Below are 25468 nucleotides of genomic sequence, written 5' to 3' on the forward strand. Positions count from 1 at the left end.
GTGATTGGATGCTTGAGTGTGACCCAGCGGAATGAATGGGAGATCAACAGTATTTCTGGGGACCTCTCACTGCTAGGAATCGTGTTCGGAAGCTGAAGTCCACTACGACGAGTAACTGGAGTAACTGAAGCTTAACCTTGAGCCCTGCTGGACGAGAAGAATTGCTGTTGCTCTCCTTCGCAATCTGAAAGCTGCTGTGCCTCAAGAACCAACCCAGAGAGAACCTGGTAAGGCGCCCTATTCCTGAGCTACGAGGGACCATCGTGCACAGCTGACCTTTGCCTAAGCTCCCTGGTACACAGACCTTGGACAGGCTGCCGACCCGATATAGGGATTGCTGCGAAACTCCAAGGAGAAGCGCCCAGACTGTTGTCCGCCCCTGTCGACGACCGCCGTCGCCGACTTGAGCCGCCGTGCTCCCTTTGCCTAAGAACTTCATTGATCCAAGGACGCTCTCGTCCGGATCGTCGCCGCTGTATCCTGCTGGAGAAGGCCTAAGGCCTGACCGTCGATGCGGCAAGGAGCATCCACCTGTGGGTTTCCCGCCACCCAAAGACCACAGAGACGCCAACGACTCGACACCCTTGCTGGGCCACAGTTCTTCAACTCTTTGCAGTCCAGAACTATCGACACCGAGGTGCCCCGCACGCCTCTTCCTGGCAGGACATTTACACTTCCCCGTCAACGAGCACCGCTAGGAACGACGCGGCCACTTCACCATCGTAGCTCAACCTGTTCCCCGTCAGACGTTGGACGACCCGTGACTCCTGCCTGAAAGGGAGGACACTCAAGTAGGGCTGTCGATTTCCCCGACGACGAACGCTACAACGCCAGGTACTTTGGGGTTGCAGAACTATTGGAAAATCTAGTGTGAACAATATATGGACTGGGCTTGTATCTTTCTCCTACAGGTTGCCCAGGTGAGGGGATCTCCACACAGAGCTCTATTTAACGGTAGTTACCAGTATTCTGCCTATTGCTCAACCATCTTGCTTTCCTTCCTCTTTCTACTGCTGGTTTCCTCTTTATTTTGATCTGTGTGTCATTCTACCCGTATGCACTTTAAGGAGATCTAATAACATTAGTGGTACCACTTTAGAATTGTACATATTTACCATTGTTGATTTTCGGAGTACAAAGTGAGTTATCGTGATCGTGTATATGACCTTGAATATTAATTATATAAAGACTGTGTTGTAACCGATACAGTGTGTGGACATTCCTTTGTGGGTGCTTGGGGACTACACTGTAATTAAGAACCAGCTTGCATCACCTCCCGAGATGCTAGGCCTTGATTGCTCGTCCATTGCTACCGTAATAGAGAATCTTGGCAGGGGTCTCTTTGCCTCCCCTCTACCATATAGAGAGCGGCCTTTACACTCACTAACTTGTTCAGGTGCTATGCTCAGTAGCCAACTGCGACCTTTACCTGTCAGGGCAGCATCTGTCAGGTCATTGGGTGGTATTTTTCAGGCGTTCACCAGGTGATCGGGGAAGGGGCCAGGATCCCTGGTCCTTTTTCCCAGAGGTCTATTCCTATATCTCCTACAGAAATCAATTGTATGTCACACCTACTGAAACTGTTAAAGTATGTTAGATGCATTCTTTTTGTCCTGTCTTGAGATTCTGAAACTGTTTTTTATTTTGAAATATACATTATTCGTTTTTCACACCATTCATTTATTTTTCACAGCAAAATTTAAAGGCAAATTGCTTACATTTCGTTCAGACGTTTGATATGGATCTTCAATTATAATTGCAATTTCAACCATATTCCAATTTGCATCAGCCAAAAATCGATCCATTTTCAACATAGAAAGTGTGGTAGCTGCACTTTGTCGTAGACGTTGAATTATACTGTACATTGCCATTCGCTTTGCTGCAGATATATCACAAAATCCTACACAGAGAGAAACAAATAGGAGGGGCACAATAACTTTTATATATATTTTTTAATTAACAAACTGAAATCTAGCAATATGTTTGATTGATCACTGTCAAGCACATTTTGTATTAAAATACTTTGAGATTGTAGCTAAGGGTCGCTTCTCATTCTTAGGCTTGTCATCAAATTTATGAGTTTGAAGAATGTGTTTCTCCTAGTCGCACCTTTTTCTGGCCTCTGATGTGCTTTGTCAGAGCATATATTTTGGCAGGTGTACATTTCGGCTTGATCATAACCAGAAACAAATACAAATGTACAGGACTCAAACGTTGTCCTCAATACAACACTCCAAAGATATAGCAACACAAAGTAGAGGAAACATTTAAATGTTGCTTGCTAGTTAATTTTTTATTAAATGTTTGCACACATTTGCAAAATGTTGAAACGCAATGTGTGGTGCTATCTTGACAGTCTGTATTTGATGCTGTACAGATTCCCTACAATGATAAAGGGGGAAACACTAATTAGAGCAGTAGAACATTTTATTCTATATTGCCTGAGTAAAATAAATGTTTTAAAAAGCGAAGAAAAACAAGATTAAACATCTGTCAACTTGTCAATCACCATGATGATTTTAAAGGAGAAGAACAAGTTACTTCTTACCTTGTAACGTTCTTTTGATGGGATGTTCCTCCGACGTATTCCTTATCTTAGATATCTCTTTCCAGCTTTGTTGGCCTCGGAAATTTTTTCTCTCTAGATGGCGCTGCACGTCGACGTCCGCCGAGTCGATGTCCCTCGACAGCCGCCGTATCGACGTCAACGTCATCCTGCCTATAAAGGCCGCGCGCAGCGTCCGTTGCTCAGTTCGTTGTGTAGCCCACAATAATTCTTTCTGGACTAGACTAATCACCCTGAAGGAGCGTAAGCTGCAACAACAAGGGAAGTAGTACCGCGGGGATGGATGGGAGGGTCGATAAGGAAACGTCGGAGAAACATCCCATCGAAAGAACGTTACAAGGTAAGAAGTAACTTGTTCTTCGAAGGGATTGTGTCCTCCGACGTATTCCTTATCTTAGATAGGCTCCCATAGCAATATTCTGTTATTGGAGGTGGGAGTACTGACTTCATGCTTCCTCTTATTGATGAATAGAGTGCAATACTGCCCTTCCAAACCTAGTTTCCTGACTGGAGGAGGAATCCAAGTTGTAAAACCGTGTAAAGGTATGGACGGACGACCATGTGGCAGCCGCACATATGTCTCGAACCGGCACTCCTCTTTTGAGGGGCGATGAAGCTGCGATACCTCTGGTCGAATGAGCCCTAAGATTTTGAGGGGGCTCTTTTCCTGTCAGTTTATAACATTCCAAAATGGCTAAAATAATCCATCTGGAAATGGTCTGCTTAGTTATCGGTAGCCCCAGCTTGTGACCTGCATAGCCTACAAACAGCTGGTCTGCTTGTCTTATCCTAGCCAGTCTACTAATGTAAAAACTTAAAGCCATTCTTGGGTCCAGCCTGTGTAACCTCTCTTCCTCTTTCCCCGGATGGGGAGGAGGATAGAAAGATGGAAGGGTAATCTTATGTGTGATATGAAATTCAGAAACCACCTTTGGGAGGAAATTAGGCTTCACTTGCAGAACAACTTTGTCTTTGTGAAATATTGTATGAGGGGGTTTACAAGAAAGAGCTTGTAACTCGCTCACCCTTCTAGCAGATGTAAGTGCTACTAATAAAACAGTCTTAAGGGTAAGAAACCTTAACGAACAAGAGTGGAGTGGTTCGAAAGGTGTGCCCATCAGGAAAGTTAGGACTAAATTTAAATCCCATAGGGGAACCTGGAATGGTCTTGGGGGATAAACGTTAGTTAACCCCTTTAGAAACTGTATTACCAAGGGTAACTTGAAATAGGATGGTTCTTCCGCAGTGCGCTTAAAGATGGATAGCGCTGCGAGATAGCCCTTGATGGTGCCAACTTGAAGGCCTGAATTCGCTAAATAAAGTAGGAAGGACAAAACCATTGGTGTACCACATGAAAAGGGATCGGTATTCTTTTCCCTACACCAGCTGCAAAATCTGTTCCAACGGCAGCGGTATGAAGATTTTGTTGCTGGCCTTCTTGCCGAAAGCAACACCTCCATAACGTCATCAGGGAGGTCCCAATCCTTGTACCTCAGCCTTTCAGAAGCCAAGCGTGAAGGTTGAGGGTTTTGATGTCTGGATGGAGAACCTGACCTCCCTTCTGTGAGAGCAGATTCTCTCTGAGTGGAAGTCGAATTGGAGGGCAGATGGACAAGTCTAGAAGGTCTGGGTACCATGTTCTCCTGGCCCAATCCGGGGCAATTAGGATCATGGTTTTCCGGAATCTTCTCAACCTCCTGATCATTTGAGGAATGACAGGGACTGGTGGAAACGCGTACAGGAGTGGAAACTCCCAGTCCACTATGAACGCGTCTCCCAGAGCTCCTCTCGGGGGAAATTCCCTTGAACAGAACAGATCGCACTTCCTGTTGACACTGGTGGCGAACAGATCCACCTAAGGGGTTCCCCAAAGGACGAAGATCTCTTGAAGGACTTCCTGAGCTAGTTCCCACTCGTGGGAGACTGTGCTCTGCCTGCTCAGAGCGTCCGCTGTCAAGTTCTTCTCTCCGGCTAGGTGAACTGCCGATAGAGAGATTCCTTCTTGGATTGCCCAAAACCAGAGCTGCATCGCCTCTCTGCACAGTGGTAGTGATCCTACACCTCCTCTTTTGTTGAGGTAATGCTTGGCCACCGTGTTGTCTGTCATTATCAGAACATTCTTTCCTTGTACAGATGGCAGAAAAGCCTTCAGCGCAACTCTGATGGCCCTCAGCTCTAACAGGTTGATATGTAGTCTGGACTCCGATGGAGACCAATGACCGCTGATCGTCAAGTCGTTGGCGTGGGCTCCCCACCCCGTAAGTGAGGCATCCGTGACTACTGTTATCTCCGGCCAAGGTTGCCAAAACTGCTCTCCTTTCAGAATGTTCTCCTGACAGGCCCACCACTGAAGGTCTCAAGCCACCCTGTCGGGAACCTGAAGAAGATCTGTCATTCTCCCTGAGAATTGTGACCACTGAGTTCTCAGTGCCCACTGGAGAGATCTCATTCTCAGGCGAGCCTCTGGCACTAGGAAAATGCAGGCTGCCATGAGGCCTAGCAACCTCAAAAAGTCGAAGGCTGGGAGACGTTGGGCATTTTGAAACTTGGTGACCATCTGTAGAATATCTTGAGCCCTCACCTCTGGTGGCGAGGCTTTTCCCAGGGAAGTGTCCAGGATCGCTCCGATGAACTGGAGTCTCTGCGATGGTATCATTTGTGCCTTCTTTAAATTGAGGGAGAAGCCCAGTCTGTGAAGGGAGTGGCAAACATAATCTAGCTGGATCTGAGCTTGTTCCGAAGATACAGCTCTGATCAACCAATCGTCCAGGTAGGAGTAGACGTGAATCCCTTCCCTCCTTAGACTTGCAGCCACTACCGACATTAACTTGGTGAAGACCCTCGGGCGGAGGTCAGCCCAAATGGCAGAACTCGAAATTGATAATGAGAGTTGCCAATTGCGAACCTCAGGTATTTCCTGTGTTTGAGATGGATTGGCACATGGAAATAAGCGTCCTGAAGGTCCAGAGATACCAACCAGTCCTGGAACTGAAGGGCCTGAAGGATCTGAGAGAGAGTTACCATCTTGAATTTGTCTTTCCTGAGGAATTTGTTCAATTCCCGCAATTCCAAGATGGGTCTCAGTCCTCCGTCTTTCTTTGGTATGAGAAAGTAAGGGGAGTACCAGCCCTTGTTCCTCTCCGCTACAGGTACCGGTTCTATGGCACCTTTCTCTAGCAGGTCTAAAATTTCCTGCAAGAGGAGCGGATCTGGAGCTTTTTGAGAGCTGATCCCCGGTGGATGACTCTGAGGTATGCGTAGGAGAGGCAGGCAGTAACCTTGTGCAACTGTCTCCAATGCCCAAGCATCTGACGTGATAGCCTGCCATTCCGCCAGATGTTGAGTTAACCTGCCTCCTACAGGTGTCTTGTGAGGGAAGTCCTCAGAGTGGTTTAGGGGCGGCTGATGCAGATGCCGATGGTAAAGAGGCACCTGCTGTTGCTGCGGCTTTTGAATATCTACCCCGTCCACCTCGGGTAGTTCTTCTTTGTCACCTTTAAGCCGGTCGTCCTCTACCTCTTCCGAATGCGGAGTAGAAGCGAAAAGACTTGCCTCTCGCAAAGGTTCCTGTGGGACGAAAAGGTGTCTGACGGATTGCAGCGCCTAGGGATTTTGCTGCTGCCTTTGATGTTTGCAGTTTTTCTAAACTGTCATCCGCCTTTTTCCCAAACAAAGAAGAGCCATCAAATGGCATGTTCAAGAGCCTGGCTTGCACATCTGGGGCAAAACCAGACTTTCTCAACCAAGCAAATCTCCTGGTTGTTGTACTTGCCGCCATTGCTCTGCTGATACTGTCAGCCGAGTCAATGCCCGTCTGGAGGGATTCGCACATAGCGTCTTTACCGTCCCTTATGATATTTAGGAACGCCTCCCTTTCTTCTCCCTCCAGGATGCAGTCAGCCGCTGTAGAAGCACACTCCCAAAGTGTATGGCTAAATCTAGCAAGGGTGCAAGTAGCATTAATAGATTTTAACGCCATGCTACATGCCGAAAAGACTTTCTTAGCCATAGCATCGTATTTCTTACCGTCCCTGTCCTGTGGGACGGTAGGGTAAGCAGTCTTGATGTCAGTAGAAGATGCTGTCTGTACCACCAGACTTTCTGGGGATGGGTGTTTGGACAAAAACTCCGGGTCTGCAGAAGATACCCTGTATTTAGCAGACAGTTTTTTTATTTACTGCCGGGACGACATCTGGGGTTTCCCAGTTCGTCATTATTTTTCTTTGAAGAGCTTTATGAAAAGGTACTACAGGATCCTCCTGTGGACCTTTATCAAGAATATCCGTGAGGTCATCCTGTTGGAAAGCCGGTGAAGGTGTTGACCACCCCATAAATTCTGTAATCCTGGCCATTAAGGCTCTATAAGGGGTTTCAGCATGCTCCCCCGGGTCTGGCCTAGCGAACTCCACCTCTGGGGAAGTGTCTAAACCACTTGCCTCATGTAAGGAATCATGGAGTTCCTTTAATCTGCGTTCCTCTGAGGATAACTCCTCTTGAACTGGGGTTGCAGATCCCTGCAACTCAAATGGCTCTTCTTGATCAGACAGTTCTCCCTCTTCCATAATTGAAGACATTGTTCTCAATTGGTCTGAGCTCACAAAGGGTGTGAAACCCATCTCCAAGGCAGAGGGTGCCAAACTTGTCGTAATCGGCCTCGAAAACATCGATGTCGTCAACACCGACGTCGAAGGCTTCGAAAGTGGCGTCGAAAACAAAGGTGGGGGCCTTGAGGTCTTCGATAGAATCGGAATTCTGCTCGAGGATATCGACAATCTCGTCGACATCGAAGACCTGGGAATAGTCACTGGGTGCGCCGCAACCGTGACTTTCCTTGGCGTCGACGCCGGTGTTGAGGATGGCGTCGAGTCGACAGACCCATGTGTCGAAGGTCCCTTCGACAACGGCGTCGAAGACACCGACCTCGGCGTCGACAGAACCTTCGTCGACGGCGTCGACGGAACCTTCGAAGTAGGATTCGAGGTCTTTGCTTTACTCGAGGGTTTGTGACGCGCTCGAGAAGCTTCCTTCGCCGGGCGCTGCGACTTGCGGCGTTTTGGACCTTCGGGTCTTTCGACCAGAGCATCGCTCTCGACAGTCTTCGAGGGGGTCGAGGCTGCTTTCTCGAAGACGCTCATCATATTTTTTCGGAATTCCTCCCATTCAGCCCGGGAACTATGCTTCGTGGGGCAAGGGATTCTCTTAGGTGAAACAGAGGAAGAGGAGGACGAAGAAGGGGATCTTCGGCGTCTCCTTTTCGAGTGCTTCGATCTCGAAGAGTGATGGGACCCGCTTCGAGACCTGGAGCGTGAATGGTGACGAGGAGACGAATGTCTCGACTTCGTCGAGGAAGAATAAGCTTTAGAAGTCTTACCTTTTTCCAGCTTCCTCCTACGCTCCATCAGGGTTTTAGCTGTCATGGACATACAGTCCTCACACTCCGAACAATGGTGTTCAGCTCCCAAACACCACAGGCAGACCCTGTGAGGGTCCGTTAGCGACATCTTTTTTCCACAGTCTCAGCATTTTTTAAAGCCGGACCGAGGGGTCGTCGGTTCAGACGAGGAAGCCATCGAGTATGGATCGAATATCTCAAGGAACATGGAATAATATATCTACGAAACTGAGCAACGATATTCCGAGGCACTGAGTAAGCGCGGAAAAACGGAACTGAACAACGGACGCTGCGCGCGGCCTTTATAGGCAGGATGACGTCGACGTCGATACGGCAGCTGTCGAGGGACATCGACTCGACGGACGTCGACGCGCAGCACCCTCTAGAGATAAAAAATTTCCGAGGCCAGCAAAGCTGGAAAGAGATATCTAAGATAAGGAATACGTCGGAGGACACAATCCCTTCGAAATGTAAGTTTTAAAGCACCATGTTAAATGCATTTCGATGAAAACACATAATTGTGTCATAAATTATACCACGATGGCACAAAAAAAGACATGTAAATAAGGAAGTAGGGTAATTAGTAACCAACTGCAACACATGTCGAAGTTGGCAGAATGTATTTTCAAAATGATTTGCCTTGGGTGAAACCAGAAACTGCATAATATACGTAAGAAACAGAAACAATAGAAGGACACGATTGGCTAGATCCGATCAGAAGGGAATATGAATAGTGAGACCATTTTGAATAGAACACATTTCCCATAGTTTCCATATCGAGAGGAAAACAAAATGAAACTTTGTCGAAGAACTTTATGCTTTATTGTCATCAGCAACTTATCGAACACACGAGAGAAGGGTCAAAATAGAGAAACAGAGCTGATGGAACAATAGGTTTGAGGAATGGGCATAGGAATGGGCACAGATTCGGAAGGAACATGTGCAAATGGGCAGCACACAGTCGAATTAATTTGTACCCGAACACTGTAAAAAAGCACAGTTAGAAAAGAAGGAGAGTTGAGCACAGAAGAGGATCGCATCGAGGAAGAGATTTGAGCATGGTGAGCTAGGTGGAAGCTATAATTAGAAAAGGGGGCAGGAGTTAGGGTGAGGCAATTCACATGACATCAGACAGTAACCCTGCCGGTGCTACCGGTGGGTTGCCGATGGACTCGTAATATTTTACCGCCGCCTGACTTCCTGGTGCCACTCGGAGATTCCAAGTCAGGCGGCCCAGGAAGTCAGGTGCTGGTAAAATGTAAGCCCCCATTCTAGGACTCTATAGGAGTGGGGACACAGAAGCACCGGCACCGTTGCTAACGTTACCAGTGCTTCTGTGACAGGTCTGCCTACCGTGGCGCAGCACCCGGCGGGGTCAGACCTGTCAGCACAGTGGCCACGGCAGGCAGACTCGGAGTTTGCCGATCCAGAAACAATGGTTCCGGTGAGCTTACCGGCACTCTTCTTTCCGGACCGGCAAACTCATAATGAGGCCCTGTGTGTCTTACTAAAAATATTTAGAAGAATAAGTAAATGCAATCTATTGCATTTACGTGGCCCATTTGTGAGTCAAAAATATGTTTTTTTTTTTTAAATAAAACTGTAATTTTGTAAATAATAAAATTATAATGTTTCAAAGGGACATACTGATGAGCCGTGCTGCTGTATTCATGGTTAATTTGCAAAGTGTTAGTAGCATCCAAAAATGTGATGTGCATGTTTGTGCCTACATAACACTATACCAAAACCCATGCAATTTGTCCGATGTTGTGAGTGACGACAACCTTAACTACTAAGCTGCCCCTTGATGTCATAACATATCAACTATGATGCCATTGTTGGTGCCATCTGCGATCTCATATATGTGCTCATGGCCTGAGCAATGGGGCGGGGGGCCTCCAAGTTAAGGTTGTTGTCACTCCTAACACCCGAAGAATTTCATCGGTTTTTTTGCAGTGAATTGGTTCACCTTCACTGTGTCTCAACTAAAGATTATTTGGACTGAATATCAAGGGTTTTATTATGCTATATCTTACCCCAACTGTAGTAGTAAATAACAACGGCCCACAGCCATGGCCACAAATTCAGGTAAACAACCATGGCCCACTTTGCTCCACTTCAGTCAGTTTGGTCGTGCCCAATGCCACATTGCACTGTGTCCCCCTTTAGTGGTTAATAACCCTGTCCGACCGGCCATTGGACTTTTCACACATAAGGATAAAAGACTGTGGCTAGTACCACTTTCCACCCATTAGGCAACGTTGGCTGTCTGGGCTTTTACCTTTCCAGCAATTATGGTAAAAAGACTGAGCAGTGTTTTATGTTTATTTTATTCCTACAAGATTTTCATACAGGAGTTTCGCATGGAAATGTTGCCTCGGGAAGCCATGCAATGGTAATCCATTACAGCAGTAACATGTTTTGATTCTCATGGTCATTTAAAGGCCTTTGAAATTACAGTTCTTTTAAAACCCTTTTAATACTACATATGTACCCTCTTGCCGTTTTGCTTCTCCTCACATTCTCCATGAAGTCAAGTTGCCCCCAGACCTTCTCATAATATCCTTTTTCCATCAATTCTTTCTGTGATGACCTTGTGTTTATGTGGTAATCTCACTCATTACCTACCGAAATCCCATGAGATTCCTGAAGTAAAAAAAAAACGATCTGACTGCACAGGTTTTCTGTACCCCTCCCCAAAGTGTCAAACTCACTATGTGGTCCTCTTTCGCCCTCCCCATTCCTAAACTGATGTGAAACCTACCCTTTCTCTCCTTCAAATATCATTTTGAGCATTTTTCTTTTTTTTCTGTTCCTGAGGGATTATCACAGGAATGGTCAACATTGAGCAAAGAATAAAATGGGGCGCTTTCATTCCTGGAAAGCCTCAGTGCTGCATTGCACCATGGCAGACATATACATGTTTTTGGGATCTGGGGCACCCGATTCTCCATCAAATTTTTAAGAAACTAATGGACGGTTTTGCACAAAGCCACAAAAATAAATATCTGCACTGCTTTATGACCAACTTGTTTATTACTTGGTGCAAATCTGCCCAACGGTTTAGCTGTTCACATGTTTAAATGATGCACTTTGCATACCTCTAGGGGGAAATTAATTGGTTTGGTTCAATACCATTTTTTTCCTTTACTCAATAACATTTGAACTGTTTGACAAATATGCTCCAAATATTCAAGCTTTGGGGGCGGGGGCCCTGAACCAGGCAATTTCTTTGATAATTTGATTCAGATCCATCCAGCAAGTCAAACGTTATTAGCAATAAGCCCACTGCAAGTTAAGGGCATGCTGCTGTTTTCGCTGTGTGAGATTCACCCGTCTTTTACACGGAAAGACTGTCTGCCTGCCACTTTAAGAGAGAAGGAGGAAGGTTGCCGCCCCAACCAGGTAGTTCGGTTTCAAAAGGAGACTGCGCCCACCCTTGCGGCGTTAAGCCCACTGCAAGTCAGGGGCACGCTGCTGTTTTCGCTGTGTGCCTGGAGGCAGAGGCTGCAGCTGCCGATTTTGCAAAAGGGAGAACAGAAAACCTGAGGTAAGCAACACTGCCGCGCTGCGCCAGAGGAGAACTTGTCTTACATACTCCCAGACTCCCACACAAATGAAGAAAATTGCGCGAGCCAGCTAACTGGATTTGACCCCTCTAGCTCACATTAAAACATTTGTACAACTGGATATTGAGACCCTTCACCCGTGTTAAGGAGACAACGTACTCCCGCCCGATACAGATGAGTGACTGTGCACCCTACTAAAATCATCTGCCAAACCCGCGGGATCTGCATTTGGGACCAGCTGCTCATCTCTACTCTTCAGCTCCCATATGCACGCGAGCCAGATTGGGGACACCGAAGCACATTTAGGAGATTAACGGTGGAGACTGCGGGCGTTACCGGCCTTTGATCACCGTTCAAAAAGCTGAAGAAGCTTACAGTTCAAGCCAGTATAAACACGACCTGTAACATTAGCGTCGATACCCCGGTGGAGACTGCGGGCATCACGGGCCTTTGATCCAGCGGTGATGATTACACTGAACAAACGGCGCTAACATTTACCAACGGCTACAGAAATAAGAAGAAAAGACCACCGACGCAGAGAGACGTACATGAGCATTGCAATTAACTGGACAATACTGTGACACTCAACAGCAATACCCTTATCTACAACTAAATCCAGCTGTGCGAAGGCCATATCAGACCAAAGGAAAAATATACGAGGCTAATAGCTAAAGGCACCGCAGTGACTACGCCCAAAGCAAATCCGGAAGTTATAAGAAATCAGCAAACTGATCACTCTCTAACCAGTTATGACAGCTGACACTAAGTATCAGTAGCAAAAAAAGTAGGATAATATACATAACCTCAGAACGAGAAATGACTTCCCTGCAAACCAGACTACGAAAAAAGAATACTGGCACCCCTAATACGAAGAACAAAAGCTTAAAGGAGCAGGAAAAAGACAAAGCTTCTATTTGCGATACCCCACCAATTGATAATGGAGACAATGATATGGAAAGTGATCACAAAGCACCAAAAGAAAATATAACTCAAAACGTTAGCGACAAACAGCCGACAAATGACACAGTGGATGTACATAAAGGCGAGAATGCATGCACCCTAACGGAGGCACCAAAACACTTAACTCCGCGAATGGGTGATATTGACTTAGGAAAAACTAAGCCCATGCACGCAGAACAGGAGATAAGAAATAACGAAGAAGAAAGAGGCATAACAGAACAAAGAAACAGAACAGAGACACACATGCCTATAAAGAATGGCACAAACTCAATAAAGCACCAAGAAGCAAGTAAAGATTCCAACCTGACGAAACCCACTGATTCAACAAAAAAGAATGACAGTATGATAACACCAATTAAGCAGAAGGAATCTGCAATGAAAATTTCCACCATTGAACAGGCTGATGGGAAGGAGACAGAGACAACAAGAAATGCAAACAAACAAGACAGATGAGCTAACTCAGCAACAAAAAGCAAAAAAAGCAAGAAAAAAATGGCAATCTCTATACGAGAGCCGAAGAAAGTCACATTTGACAGCGAACAAGACATCTGAGCAAACAAATCCAAAAGCAGCACGACTCTCTCTACATATAGCCGAAATAGAAAATCTCATGAGAAGCCACGAAAAAAGAAAGGAAGTATTTGGGAACAGACAACCTCTTGGGTCAACAGAGGCAAATTAAATCACTGAACGACAGTCAAACGCAAAACAAACCTACTGTAAACAGAAAGACTACTATAAACAGAGAATTCCAGCGAATGGCAACTTATTTACAGACAAACGACATTATGAAGGTAACACATTGTTCCATTCAGAAGAATCATCGACTCCAAATTTATGTGGCTGCGAAAAGGGACACAACCACGAAATGGCATCAATTCCAACGTCAATGCTAGATCTGCAAAACATGTTAATAATGACAACATCTCAATCATTGATCCCATACATGAAACTGCAAGAGACACTAACAGAGACAATAAAAGATCAAGCCATGCTACTTGCACTAATACACTCTAAACAAATTTGCCAGGAAACATATATGAAGAAATACATCAAAGCAAACGCCAGCCACCTATGGCAATCCAGACTATTCGACATTGCAAGGAGTGAAAGGCCTGAAAAAACAGACCTAACACATGCACTGATCACAATGATGACTGCAAGGAATAACCAGACAAACCAGACCGAGAATGAAAGAACAAAAGAAAAACCTAGCAACAAGACACCCACAAGGGCGACACAAGAAGAAGATAGAATTCCATCCAGTGAGGAGATAGACCTTGCCCCTCAAAGAACAACACAGAACATACCCGTAGAAAACTTAATAGATCTGACTGAAGACCGGAGCTCCTTCAAAAATCCTGTAAAATCCAACTTGGAAAAACCTGAAACATATGATATCTTCAATAAAGGGAGTAAAATGGCACCAGACAAAGAAAAACAAAAAAAAGGTACAAACAGCAAAAGCAGAAGACAAACAGGCTCACATGCATTTCTGAAAAATCTCAAAATTCCAGTAAACGACATCACAGAAAAAAAAACAGAAGAAAGGACAACAAAGATAAAAACTCCTCAACAAGGCAAAAAAAGCTGACAGCCTGCCAAAAATAAAATCACCACGATGAGAAGGTAATACGGAAGAAAGAATAAATGAGGAATTGATGAATATGTCAACATACGCTGAAGAATTCAACGATCTATCTGAGGAAGCACAAATCCAAATGAGCCAATCTTCCATGATTATCCTGGACCAATACGAGGAGAATCATTCACAAGACTCCACAAGATATGATTACACACTCGAACAAATATCAAATGAAGATCTACAGGACGAAACTGAGAGGAGCGAAATGAGTACGGAAGACTGCAGTGATAGCGAATGGCAACTGAAATTTTTACAAAACGGAAAGAATAACGAAAACCGAAATACACCCAAGAGAGAAACAGAAAAGAAAATACAACTTCCGATCTTTATTGATCTATTGAAAAAATCAAAAAGCCTGGAGCACAAGATAAAATTACAAAGAATAACTAAACAAAACGACAATTTAATATTGAACCGCACAAACATACTAAGGTTGATGCACGTGATAACGAAAATGAAAGAAATATCCACAAAAGATATTCATACCATAGAGTTCACGGACAACGCAACCACGGACCAAGTATAGATTGAAAAGACAACTTTCAAACAACTAGGATTTGATCTATTATTCCATGATCAAACAAACAAAGAGGCAAGGGCACAAAGAGATATTCCAGACAAACAAGAGACGACACACCCAAAGCACCTGGAGACGAACAGCCGAAACGAACCACAGAATAGAACAAAGGGAACAAACCAAATAAGGAAAAAAACTGAAAGTGGAAGAAAAGAAGAAGGACAACAGCTAAAGCTGCAAGAGGCCCATATTAAACAAGGAATATGGAGAATATGGAGACAAGGGAATAGTTTCTTACCTGTAATTCCATTTCTCCAGCATTGGTATCTTTCATGGATTCACATGCTTAGAATATTCCCCGTCGACAGACTGGGAACCCTCGGTACGCTTATAAAGGAGTTTCCCATAGGAAAACGTTTGACACTTTTGTGTCCTATCTACGTCGTTTTGGGCCCGCGCACGCATGCTCCACAAGGACGTAGCGGTATAAATGCCCCGCCCCCGCGGCTCCCTTCAGATTTCGACACCTCCAAAGCAGAATGGGGTGAAACCTAGATATACAAGACGATTGCATTCCGGGGAGGCCGGCGGGCGCATGTGAATCCATGAAAGATACCAATGCTGGAGAAATGGAGTTACAGGTAAGAAACTATTCCCTTCTCCAGTATTGGATCTTTCATGGATTCACATGCTTAGAATAGAATGCACAGCAGTGATACTGAAAAAGAGGAGGTGTGAATGCAATCCGGCACCCTCCCAAGCATATGTATAGCGAACCACGCTTACGTAGGATGCCAATTTAAAATGCAAAACAGTACATGCACAGATCAATACCTATATACACATATATAAATCTATATATATATATATATATACATCCTTATATAGATCCATGTATACATATGTCAAAATAAGCACAGATCCTTCTTGAAAAGGGCTTACCTTATTGAAACAGATGGCGCAAGACTGCTCTTCCCATTTATATTTCGTCCGCATGCTGCAGTTCGAGGCAGCAGTGGCGGGTAAATGTGTGAGGCACTGACCATGCCACCGCCTGGCAAATGTCTGTCAGTGGGATTCCTGCCCACAACGCCGTCAACGACGAAGTTGCCCTTGTAGAATGAGCTCTCGGACACCCTTGTAGCGGTTTTCCCGCTTTTGAATGACAGAAGGCAATCGTCAACGAGACCCATTGGGCCAGTCCCTGCTTTGAAATTGCTTTTCCTTTTGCCGAAGGACCATATGCAACGAAGAGTTGTTGCATAGATCTAAGTTGCTGAGTCCGATGAAGGTAACATTTTAGAGCTCTCTTGACGTCCAAGGTATGTAGGACTTTTTCCGCAGCCGATGAGGGGGTCGCGAAAAAGGTGGGCAGGAGAATGGATGAGTGCTTATGATAAGCCGTAGGAACTTTTGGAATGAAACGAGGATTCATTGACAGAACCACTTTGTCCTTAAAAAACCTTAGGTACGGAGGGTCTATGACCAACGCTTGCAACTCCGAGATCCGCCTAGCTGATGTTATAACTATTAGAAAGGCCACTTTCCATGACAAGAACTTCATCGACGATGTGGCCACTGGTTCAAAGGGTGGTTTCATTAACCCTACTAGCACCTTATTAAGGCTCCACGTTGGTGGAAAACGTTTAACCGGAGGGAACGTCCGGAACAAAACCCTCATGAAGTGTTTCACCAACCTGTCACTTAACAAGGGAGACGACTTCCTTCTCCTCGTGAACCTAGAGATGGCCGCCAGGCCGCCAGGTGTACCTTTATTGATGAAAAAGATAATCCGCTCTTCGCTAGGTGTAGCAGATACGGCAGAAGCTGTTCCAGAGTGACCCTTAGAGGTTGCACTCCCGTCTGTCCTTGACACCACGTACAGAACCTTCTCCACTTACACTTGTACGACTTGTTGGGGGAAGGGGCTTGCGCTGCTTGCAGGATCCTCCGACAGTCCGACGAAATGCTCAAGGCACCAAATTCCGAAAAGTCAGGAGCCAAGCTGTGAGATTCAGACTGTCTGGATTGTGATGCCACACTGTTCCCTCATCCCGGGACAGGAGATTGGGAACCTTCAGGAACGTTATTGGTTGATCCACTGACAGGTGAAGCAGGTCGGAAAACCAAGGCTGCCTCGGCCAACACAGTGCCACTAGGATGACCCGGCACCTGTACCTGCGTATCTACTGCAGAGTTCTCCGTATTAGAGGGAACAGAGGGAAGGCGTAGAGGAGAACGCTTCCCCCAGAGAGCCTTCCTGTGGCCACCTGCTGGCATACATTTCGCACTTCTTGTTCCTCTTCGTAGCGAAGAGATCCAGCGGAGGCCGTCCCCATTTCTCGAAGACCTTCGACAACTGGACGCTGTCTATCTCCCATTCGTGAATTTGGTCCATATTTCTGCTGAGTGAGTCCGCTTGCTCGTTCCGTACACCCGGAAGATGATGAGCTACGATGGATATATCGTGTTTCAGAGCCCAATGCCACACCTTCAAGCCTCGGTGGAAAGGCTTCCGGATCGCGTGCCCCCTTGCTTCCTCAAGTAAAACATTGCCGTCGTGTTGTCTGTCAATATTCTCACTATGGACCCTCTGATGTGCGGCAGGAACGACTTCAGGGCCCGGCGCACTGCTCTCAGTTCCAGAACGTTGATGTGCAGGAGAGTTCCCTCCGAGACCAACAACCTTGCGTTTGTAGAGTGCCCATGTGTGCTCCCCAGCCTGTCAGGGACGCGTCCGTCACTATGGTTAGCCGAAACTCTGGCTCCTGTAGGGGTACCCCTCTGGATAGATTCTGGAAGCTCTGCCACCACTGAAGAGCTAGTAGGAGCTCGTCGATGGTCAGTTTGTCCGACCAGAGCCCTTGGGCCTGCGTCCACCCGTCTGCCAGAAACTCTTGCACCGGCCTCATGAACAAGCGGCAGTTGGCCACCAGAGGAATGCAGGACGCCATAGCGCCCAGAATTGACATATATTTTCTCACTGACAGTCTGGTATTGATTTTCAGCTGATCTGCCAATCGATTGAGTTTGGTGATTCTGTCGAGGTATGGCTTCACTAACCCTAACTGGGTCTCGAACTGTGCTCCCAGGAACACCAAGCTTTTCGACAGCGTTAACGAGGATTTCTCGAAGTTTACCGCAAACCCCAGCCGTTGTAAGAGGTGCATGGTGGCCTGCAAACTTGCGTGAGTCGACATAGGGGAGGACCCCCTCACCAACCAGTCGTCGAGATACGGGTATACATGATGGCCTTGCCTTCTCAGCCAGGCTGCCACCGGGGCCAAACATTTTGTGAACCTTCTGGTAGAGGATTTCAGCCCAAAAGGAAGTACTGTGAACTGGTAGTGAGTCCGCCCTACCACAAACCTTAGGAACTTTTTGTGTCGCCGACACATCGGTATGTGGGAATACACGTCCTGCAGGTCCAGAGACGCCAGAAAGTCCCCTTCTTGAACTGACCGGATCACTTCTTGGAGCATGAGCATCTTGCATTTTAGGCTTTTCAACGTTTTGTTGAGATCACGCAGATCTAGAATGGGACGCCACTTTCCGTTTGGTTTTTTCATCACAAAGTATCGGGAATAAACCCCTTGACGCCTCTGTGACGACGGAACCAATTCTATAGCACCTTTTTGTAGCATAAGTGCTACTTCCTGCTGCAACACGCTCAGATGGGGTTGAGCTACAAATGCCGGTGGAATGTGCAGAGGGTTGCTTTTGAATTGCAGGGAATGTCTGTATCTTACAGTGTCCAACACCCATTGATCCGTTGTTATTTTCTCCCATTCGTTGATGTAGCATGATACCCTGCCTCCCAGAACGTTCCGATGCCCGTCATTGCTGGTCCTTGGTCTGCTTATCCCTCATCGACGACGAGTAACCTGTTCTCTTGTTGGGGGCCTGGTAGTCCCAGTGTCGTTTTGCAGCTTGAGAGGCCCGTCTGTATCCCTGGGAGGGGTATGCTGGCCTACTGAAGGATCTGTCTCTCAATGCCGAGAATCTGGAATTTCCTGATGCTCCCCTGAAGGGACGAAAAGACCGGAAACTTCGATCACTTTGGAGGGCCCCCAAGGAACGCGCCGTGTCCGAGTCCTCTTTCATGCCCTTCAGGGCCTCATCCACCTTCTCGCCGAACAGAAGGTCTCCCTCAAAAGGCATATCCAGCACCTTGTATTGCACCTCTGGTCGGAAGTTGCCGCATTTCAGCCATGCATGCCTTCGGAGAACCACACCGTTATTCACCTGCTTAAACCCCGATTCCGCGAGGTCCACCGTGATGTTTATGGCATGATTGGAGGCCTCTTCACCTTCCCTGACAAGTAACATCGCCGCCTTACGATGTTCTTCCGGAAGATTCTCCAGCATAGGAGCCAGTCGGTGCCACATCTCCCTGTCGTATCTGGCTACTATGGCCAGAGAATTGGCCGCTTTCACTGTGGTAGCACCTACCAACAGCACTTTTTTGCCGAAAGCATCCTGTCTTCTGGCATCACTTTCCGGGGGGGTTGTGCACTTGTGCTAGGCCCTCGCCTTTCTCCCCGCCACTGCCGACACCACTGAGTCAGGAGTTGGTTGGGAGGAGAGACACTTGGGGGAAGCCTCTGGAGCCTTACATTTTTTCTCCAGACTACCTTTTATCGCCAGTTCCGAGAAAGGGTGGCGCATGGTCTGTAACCCCTCGTGGCACACATGATCCAGGATGGGTACTGAAAACACCGACCTTCTCCTCTTTCCCATGTGGTCGAAAAGAAAACAGTCCTTTTTCTCCTCTTCCTGGGTCAGCCCGAATTCTGTACAAGCCTTGGCCATCATGGTGTGAAATGACCCAATGTCGTCCGGGGGAGACGGCTGAGCCGGGCTTCTCAGGGTTTCTAATTCTGCTTCGGACTCCCAGGTTGGATCACTGGAGGGGGAAAGCGAGACATCCGATAAGGCTCTACTGTCCGAGTCCGAATCCATCAGCTCTCCTTCCTCGCGCCGTGGAGCAGAGAGGTCTCCACCCGCTGGCAATGCCGTGGGGGTTGACGGAAGTGGCCGACGAGATGGCCCGGGTCGTCGATGGCCGACCTAGCCGGAGTTGCTTGAGGTAGTCTGTCGTCCAGTGTCTTCAGCAACGTTTGCAACGTGGCTAAGACCTCCAGCGACAAGAGTGACTGCGGATTGAGCAGAGGGGTAGACCCCCGGAATGCTCCCGGAGAGAGGCCTGGTAATCCCTCGTAACCCGAGGTCTGCAGGGCCAGCTACTCTCACATCCTCATCTCCCGAGGACACCGACAAGGCCTCTTGCTGCAGTAGTGTATCCGGCAAAACTGGGTCGTATACCTCTGGTCGCAAGGCCTCTTGCGGGATCTCTGTCGACGAAGCAACAGCTGGCCCCGTCGTCGACGTCGTCGTTACTGTCTGCGGTCCAAGAACGGTTGAGACCAATTGTGTCAGTGGCAGAGAAGTGGTCGACGACTGCCCTGCCGTCGACGACGGCGGTGGTCGTGCAGGTCCTTGAGGCGTTCCCGCCTTTTCCGAACTCGACCTGCGCTTCTCTGCATCTCGACTCGAGGTCGATCTATGATGATCGCCCGAGGAGGATTTAGATTTTTCTTTTCTGTCTTTCTTCGTCGAAGATGAGGATGACGAGGCTTTCTTCAACGAAGACTCCTTAGAATGGCTTCTCGATGATTCCTTCTCCGCCGGTCGTAATTTCTTCACCGGGGGTTCCGACAATTTGTCGAGCGGCGCGGGGCCCCTGAAGATTTTGACACTAAGGCCACGCTGCGCGTGGAGCCCACCTCCGAAGGCGGGTATGCCCCCGCTCCATGGTTTAACCATGCCACAAGTCTTCGACTTCGATCTTTAAGTGTCTTCTGGGAGAAGCCCTTACATATGGTGCACTTGTCTGCTGAATGATGATATGTCCGTCCCCCTCGTACACCTTCTTCAACCCGCACGTAGCGCACGGACGGAACAGCGCTTTCCCTGACATCAGGAGAAACTCCAACAGCACAACCTAGACAAAATAGTAGACTACACGAGGTGCTCCCACTACTTTGGAGACGGTTGAAATCTGAAGGGAGCCGCGGGGGCGGGGCATTTATACCGCTACGTCCTAGTGGGGCATGCGTGTGCGGGTCCAAAACGATGTATATAGGACACAAAAGTGTTGAACGTTTCCTATGGGAAACGGCTTTATAAGCGGACTGAGGGTTCCCAGTCTGTCGACAGGGAATAGTCTAAGCATGTGAATCCATGAAAGATCCAATGCTGGAGAACTTGACGAATCATGCTTGACTGATCAAGAGAGTTTTAACCAACAATGGTAACAATTAAATGGAGAGAGGATGACAACACTCTCATTGTGCTCATGGAACACGCGTGGACACAGACACCTATTCAGAGACACAGAAAAAGAACTTTACAACTTGCAACATAGTATGTATACAGGAATCATGGCTAGCAGACCAACCAATATGCGATGGATACATGGTGCTTATGAATCCAGCAATAGAAAGGAAAAAAGGTCATCCCTCGGCAGGTCTGCTGACCATGATCAAAAGTCCAACAAATATCAAAATAATTGAGTCGGAAAATACACTTCCCTGGGTCCAAACAACGATAATTAAAATCAAGAGAACCCACACTGAGACTGACAACAATAATAGCCCTGTGAGAGCGTTACTATGGTGCATAGTCAACGAATATTGGAATCCCACTGCCATAACAGAAGAAAGCTTCATAGACATTGTTTTCTCTGCTATTGATCAAGCCAAAGTCAAATACGCCGAAATCGAAGTCATAATCTGCGGAGATTTAAACTTACACCTGTGTAACAAAGACGGTGATGAAATAGAAGATCATTTATTGCAAGCCCGAGCAAAAAAATGGATCAAGGAAACCATAAATAGACACTTGTTTAGATCAGACTGCCATTACAGAGTGACTGGCCAACAGATTGAAACCTGGGCCAACAGCGAGAGAACTACAATAATTGACTACATCTACATGTCGAAAGGAATATATGATGAGCTTAACCATAGTATCAATATCAAAAATGGGAACAGCGACCATTATACCTTAAAAAGAACATGGAACGTTGAAACCATGAAGAAGAAGTCCAGTTTCCTCCCCCGCATAGAGATAAACAATGGAATGAATAGACTAAGGATCAGCCAGAATAAGATAGGAAATCTGCCAAGCACAATGTCAAATTCAAGCCTTGATGACATACAAAAAATGAACTATGAATGGCTTCTGCTACCATTCAGGAAAGAGACAAAAAGAAACCAACTAGCAATAAAGAACCATCTGCATGTGTATAACTCTAAAGTTGTACAAAAGAAGAAGGAACTGAGACAGATAATAAAATTGATAAAAAAAAGACACCAAAGGTGATGGACACAAAAAACTGAAATGGGCCAAGCAAAAACACAGGAACTGGATGAAAAACAACAAAGTGATGATACTACAAGAAGATGTGGAGAGAATGCTACAAGCTATGAAAAATCGGAATACGAGGCAACTATGGTCGCTGATAAATTGCCAGACACAGAAACAAAATGCCATGACCACCAATGAGGCAAGCTGGATAAAATATTTCACGGATCTATACGGCCAAAATCAACAGGAAAAAGACCATGATAAGCAATCAAATAATCCTGCATGGCAACTGACTTGGGACATAGATGACATAAAAGAAGCCATAAAGAAACTGAATACATCCAGAGCCCCATGACCTGATGGTCTATCCAACATGGTAATTAAACAGAACCCTCACATTTGGAGCTCAATATGCGACAGCATTTGTAAACTCGTACAGAACACCAAAAATATACCGGAAACATGGCAGCAAGCCACCATAATTCCAATATTTAAAAACGGGCAATCTGAAGAACCAAGAAACTGTCGCCCATTGGCCTTTCTGGACCCACTCGGGAAAATATATGCGAAAATCCTACTGGGAAGCTTCAACAAATGGGCAATGAAAGAAAATAAATATGCTGTGAGACAGACAGGATTTGGTAAAACTATAGGGACTAACATAAACCTTTTAATCCTGAATTTACTAAAACATGAAATTAAATAACTTGGCAGACCAAACACTAACTGGAGAAATTGTAAAAATTATTTTTAATCAAGTTCTGCGAATTAAACACAGCGATATGTAAGACGATTGAATAACATAAAAGGTTAGACATGCAAACCAAAGCATTATTTAAATAAAAAATAAAATAAAAAATAGAACAGTCAATGGTTCAATGTTTGTAGCCTCAGGGAATTCTGGTAGCTGTAGTCCATTAAGGCAGCCAGGAATCAACTCTCCCTCCCATTACACAATGTAAATCCCACAGTGGGCGAGGGGGGGAGGGGGGGAGCGAAACTCTCCACAGTGGGGCATGTGTCACCCTGGTGCTAAACAGCAACACCTGAACAGACTGCCTCCCTAATGAGTGCGAGTGGCACCAAAGCGCCTGGAGGAGAACATCATCTGGACTGTGGGAGGCTGAATGAGCTGGGAGCCAAAGCGTGTCCCTCACCCCCCTTTGTTTGCAAAAAAATAAAATATAAATATATATATATATATTGTAAGGGTGCATAAGTACGACTCTGACACAGAGAGGTCATAGTGATTGCTATAAACTTTTAGTCAGGGGTAAAAAGGGGTATCTCGTCCTAAACCTAAGAGGGGTTTCCCTTCCTCAAATGAAGTTACTAGTGTCAGAATGTCCAAAGCAAATGTCCAATGTCAAAATCCTAACTCTGTCCCTTACACTCTAAGCTAACTAAAAGGAGATGTCTTCTTGGTCTAGAGGAATGGCTTCCTTCCCCTGGACAAGGTTTTGCCCAATTTGTTTGAATTAAATTGATCGAATGGTAAATCTGGACGAATTCGGCCAGTACCATTTGATCGATTTAATTCAAATAAATTTGGCAATCAATACCGAACATTGGGAGCAGGGGCTGCGGGGGGTGTGCCACGCTCCCCATGTTCGGTAGTGATTGCCTTGGGTAGCGGGGGTGTCCCCCGCTTCCTGAGGACTGGAGGCAGGGGATGCGGAAAAAATTAAAGAAAAGCGGACCCTGCAGCGTCGGATCAGACCTGCATAAGAGGTACAGAACTGAGGCTGCAGGGTCAGAAGCAAGCAGAGAAGCAAAGGGTAACTCTGGGGATTGTGGGGAGGGTTTATTGAGGGGGTGGGGATCAAAGTTGTATTTGTGACGAAATTGACCACAGCCAATTCAGCCACAAACAATTCTGCCACGATCAAATCACGTATATCCCTGGACAATGGCAGTTCTTGTGTTGGTAGGATTTAGCCAGTGTGGTTTCAGCCACTCCTTAGCTGTTGGGGGAATGTCTCATTTCCCCCATCCTTCCTCAGGCTTACAACATAGTTCCTTGGGTTCTCTGACGCTGGTTGGCAACTCTGGCTTCCTCTTCCTGTATACTGCACTGAAGAAGAACAGCATGGATGTACTCCCCAAGCTGTAGAGGGTCCCTGACCCGGTGAGCAGACCTGGTTCCCTCTCAGCAGGTAATGTGACAAAGAAGAGTAGCCTGGATGCACTCCCCAGGCTGTAGTGGGTCTCTGACCAGGTACTGCGACCATGAAAAGTCACCTGGCTGCACTCCCCAGGCTGTGGTGGGTGTCTGAGCCTGGTGTGCAGACCTTGATCCCTCTCACAACGTATTGCGACGAAGAAGAGTATCCTGGATGCACTCCCCAGGCTAACATGTGAAGTACTGTATGAACTGTCCATTAACTTCCAGTTCTCTTAATTTGGGTGCGAGTCAGAGAATCGCAATTCCGGCCTTAGTTTTCCTTTTTGTGGGCCTGGTCCACTCTCCTGCCAAGCCATAGTACACGTCCATGTACTTCTTTGCTTTTCTTTTTTATTTAGTATTATTAAAGATTTATGATTCACATACTGAACATTTATCTTTCCATCCAAAGAGGTTCCAAAAAAGTAAAACCGTGCTTACTAAGAAGAGCGATGATAAAAGGCAGTGAGAGGAAAGAAAAACAACAAGACAAGACATCAATTTCCATGCATAGAGAAGTTAGGAAGACCATCAAATTCATTCACAATCGCTATTTACATTGATAACACTTTAGATATCGCGTCAAAAGGAGGAGGAGGGAAGTAGAATGGAAAATATGAGATCCACAGGTCTATAAATCAGTAAACAAAATGTATAGGGTCCATGCGGGGGATCTCAATGTCACCTGGCCTAGTAGGATCGCTGTCTGTCTTCCCTCTGTTTCCCATCCCTTGCCTCGTCACGCCTTGAAACACTTGTGTATATGCGCGTTATAAATGCCATATCATATCATATCATATCATGTCATGGCTACCCCCCCCAAGATTTCATTTAGAAATTGTATGACTGCAATGATCATAGATCGTGATTCTTCAACGAGTATCCAAGACCAAATCGTTTCAGCATCTTTCGAACTTCTATCTTCGATGAGCTTTCCAATGTATCTCGTGCGGATCTCAGTAAGGCCTGTGCAGAATATGATGATTTGTTTTAATGATTCAATGATTCCTTCCTGATTGCAGAATCTACATTTCGAATCTTGGACTTGACCGTATGATTTAATAACTTGTCTTGTTGGCATGATGTTAAGACAAAATCTCAAAAACTGAGATCGATACGAATCTAAGGGAAAACCTCTGAGGTACTCGGGACTGAATCGTATGCTTTTGTTTCATTTGTCATGTGAAGATGCCGCTGGTAAGAGGCTACTTTTCTCTGCGTTTCGATCCAGTAGTCTTCCTTCACAGGTTTTTTCACTTTGCCAGGGTTTAGTCGTAGAGTCGC

The 25468-nt window shown here is 46.2% G+C and overlaps 1 protein-coding gene across 1 annotated transcript in view; it reads right to left on the minus strand.

The window, feature by feature from the left end:
- LOC138505085 (sperm-specific sodium:proton exchanger-like) overlaps positions 1 to 25468 on the minus strand; it is a 3031181-nt gene that overhangs the window by 1284855 nt on the left and 1720858 nt on the right. Inside the window, exon 11 of the mRNA XM_069625402.1 lies at positions 1719 to 1900. Coding sequence (XP_069481503.1) covers positions 1719 to 1900 — 182 coding nt within the window. The remainder of the gene's footprint in view (positions 1 to 1718; positions 1901 to 25468) is intronic.

The sequence above is a fragment of the Ambystoma mexicanum genome, chromosome 11, assembly GCF_040938575.1.
Source record: "Ambystoma mexicanum isolate Mex_15411 chromosome 11, UKY_AmexF1_1, whole genome shotgun sequence".
NCBI classification, from domain to species: Eukaryota; Metazoa; Chordata; class Amphibia; order Caudata; family Ambystomatidae; genus Ambystoma; species Ambystoma mexicanum.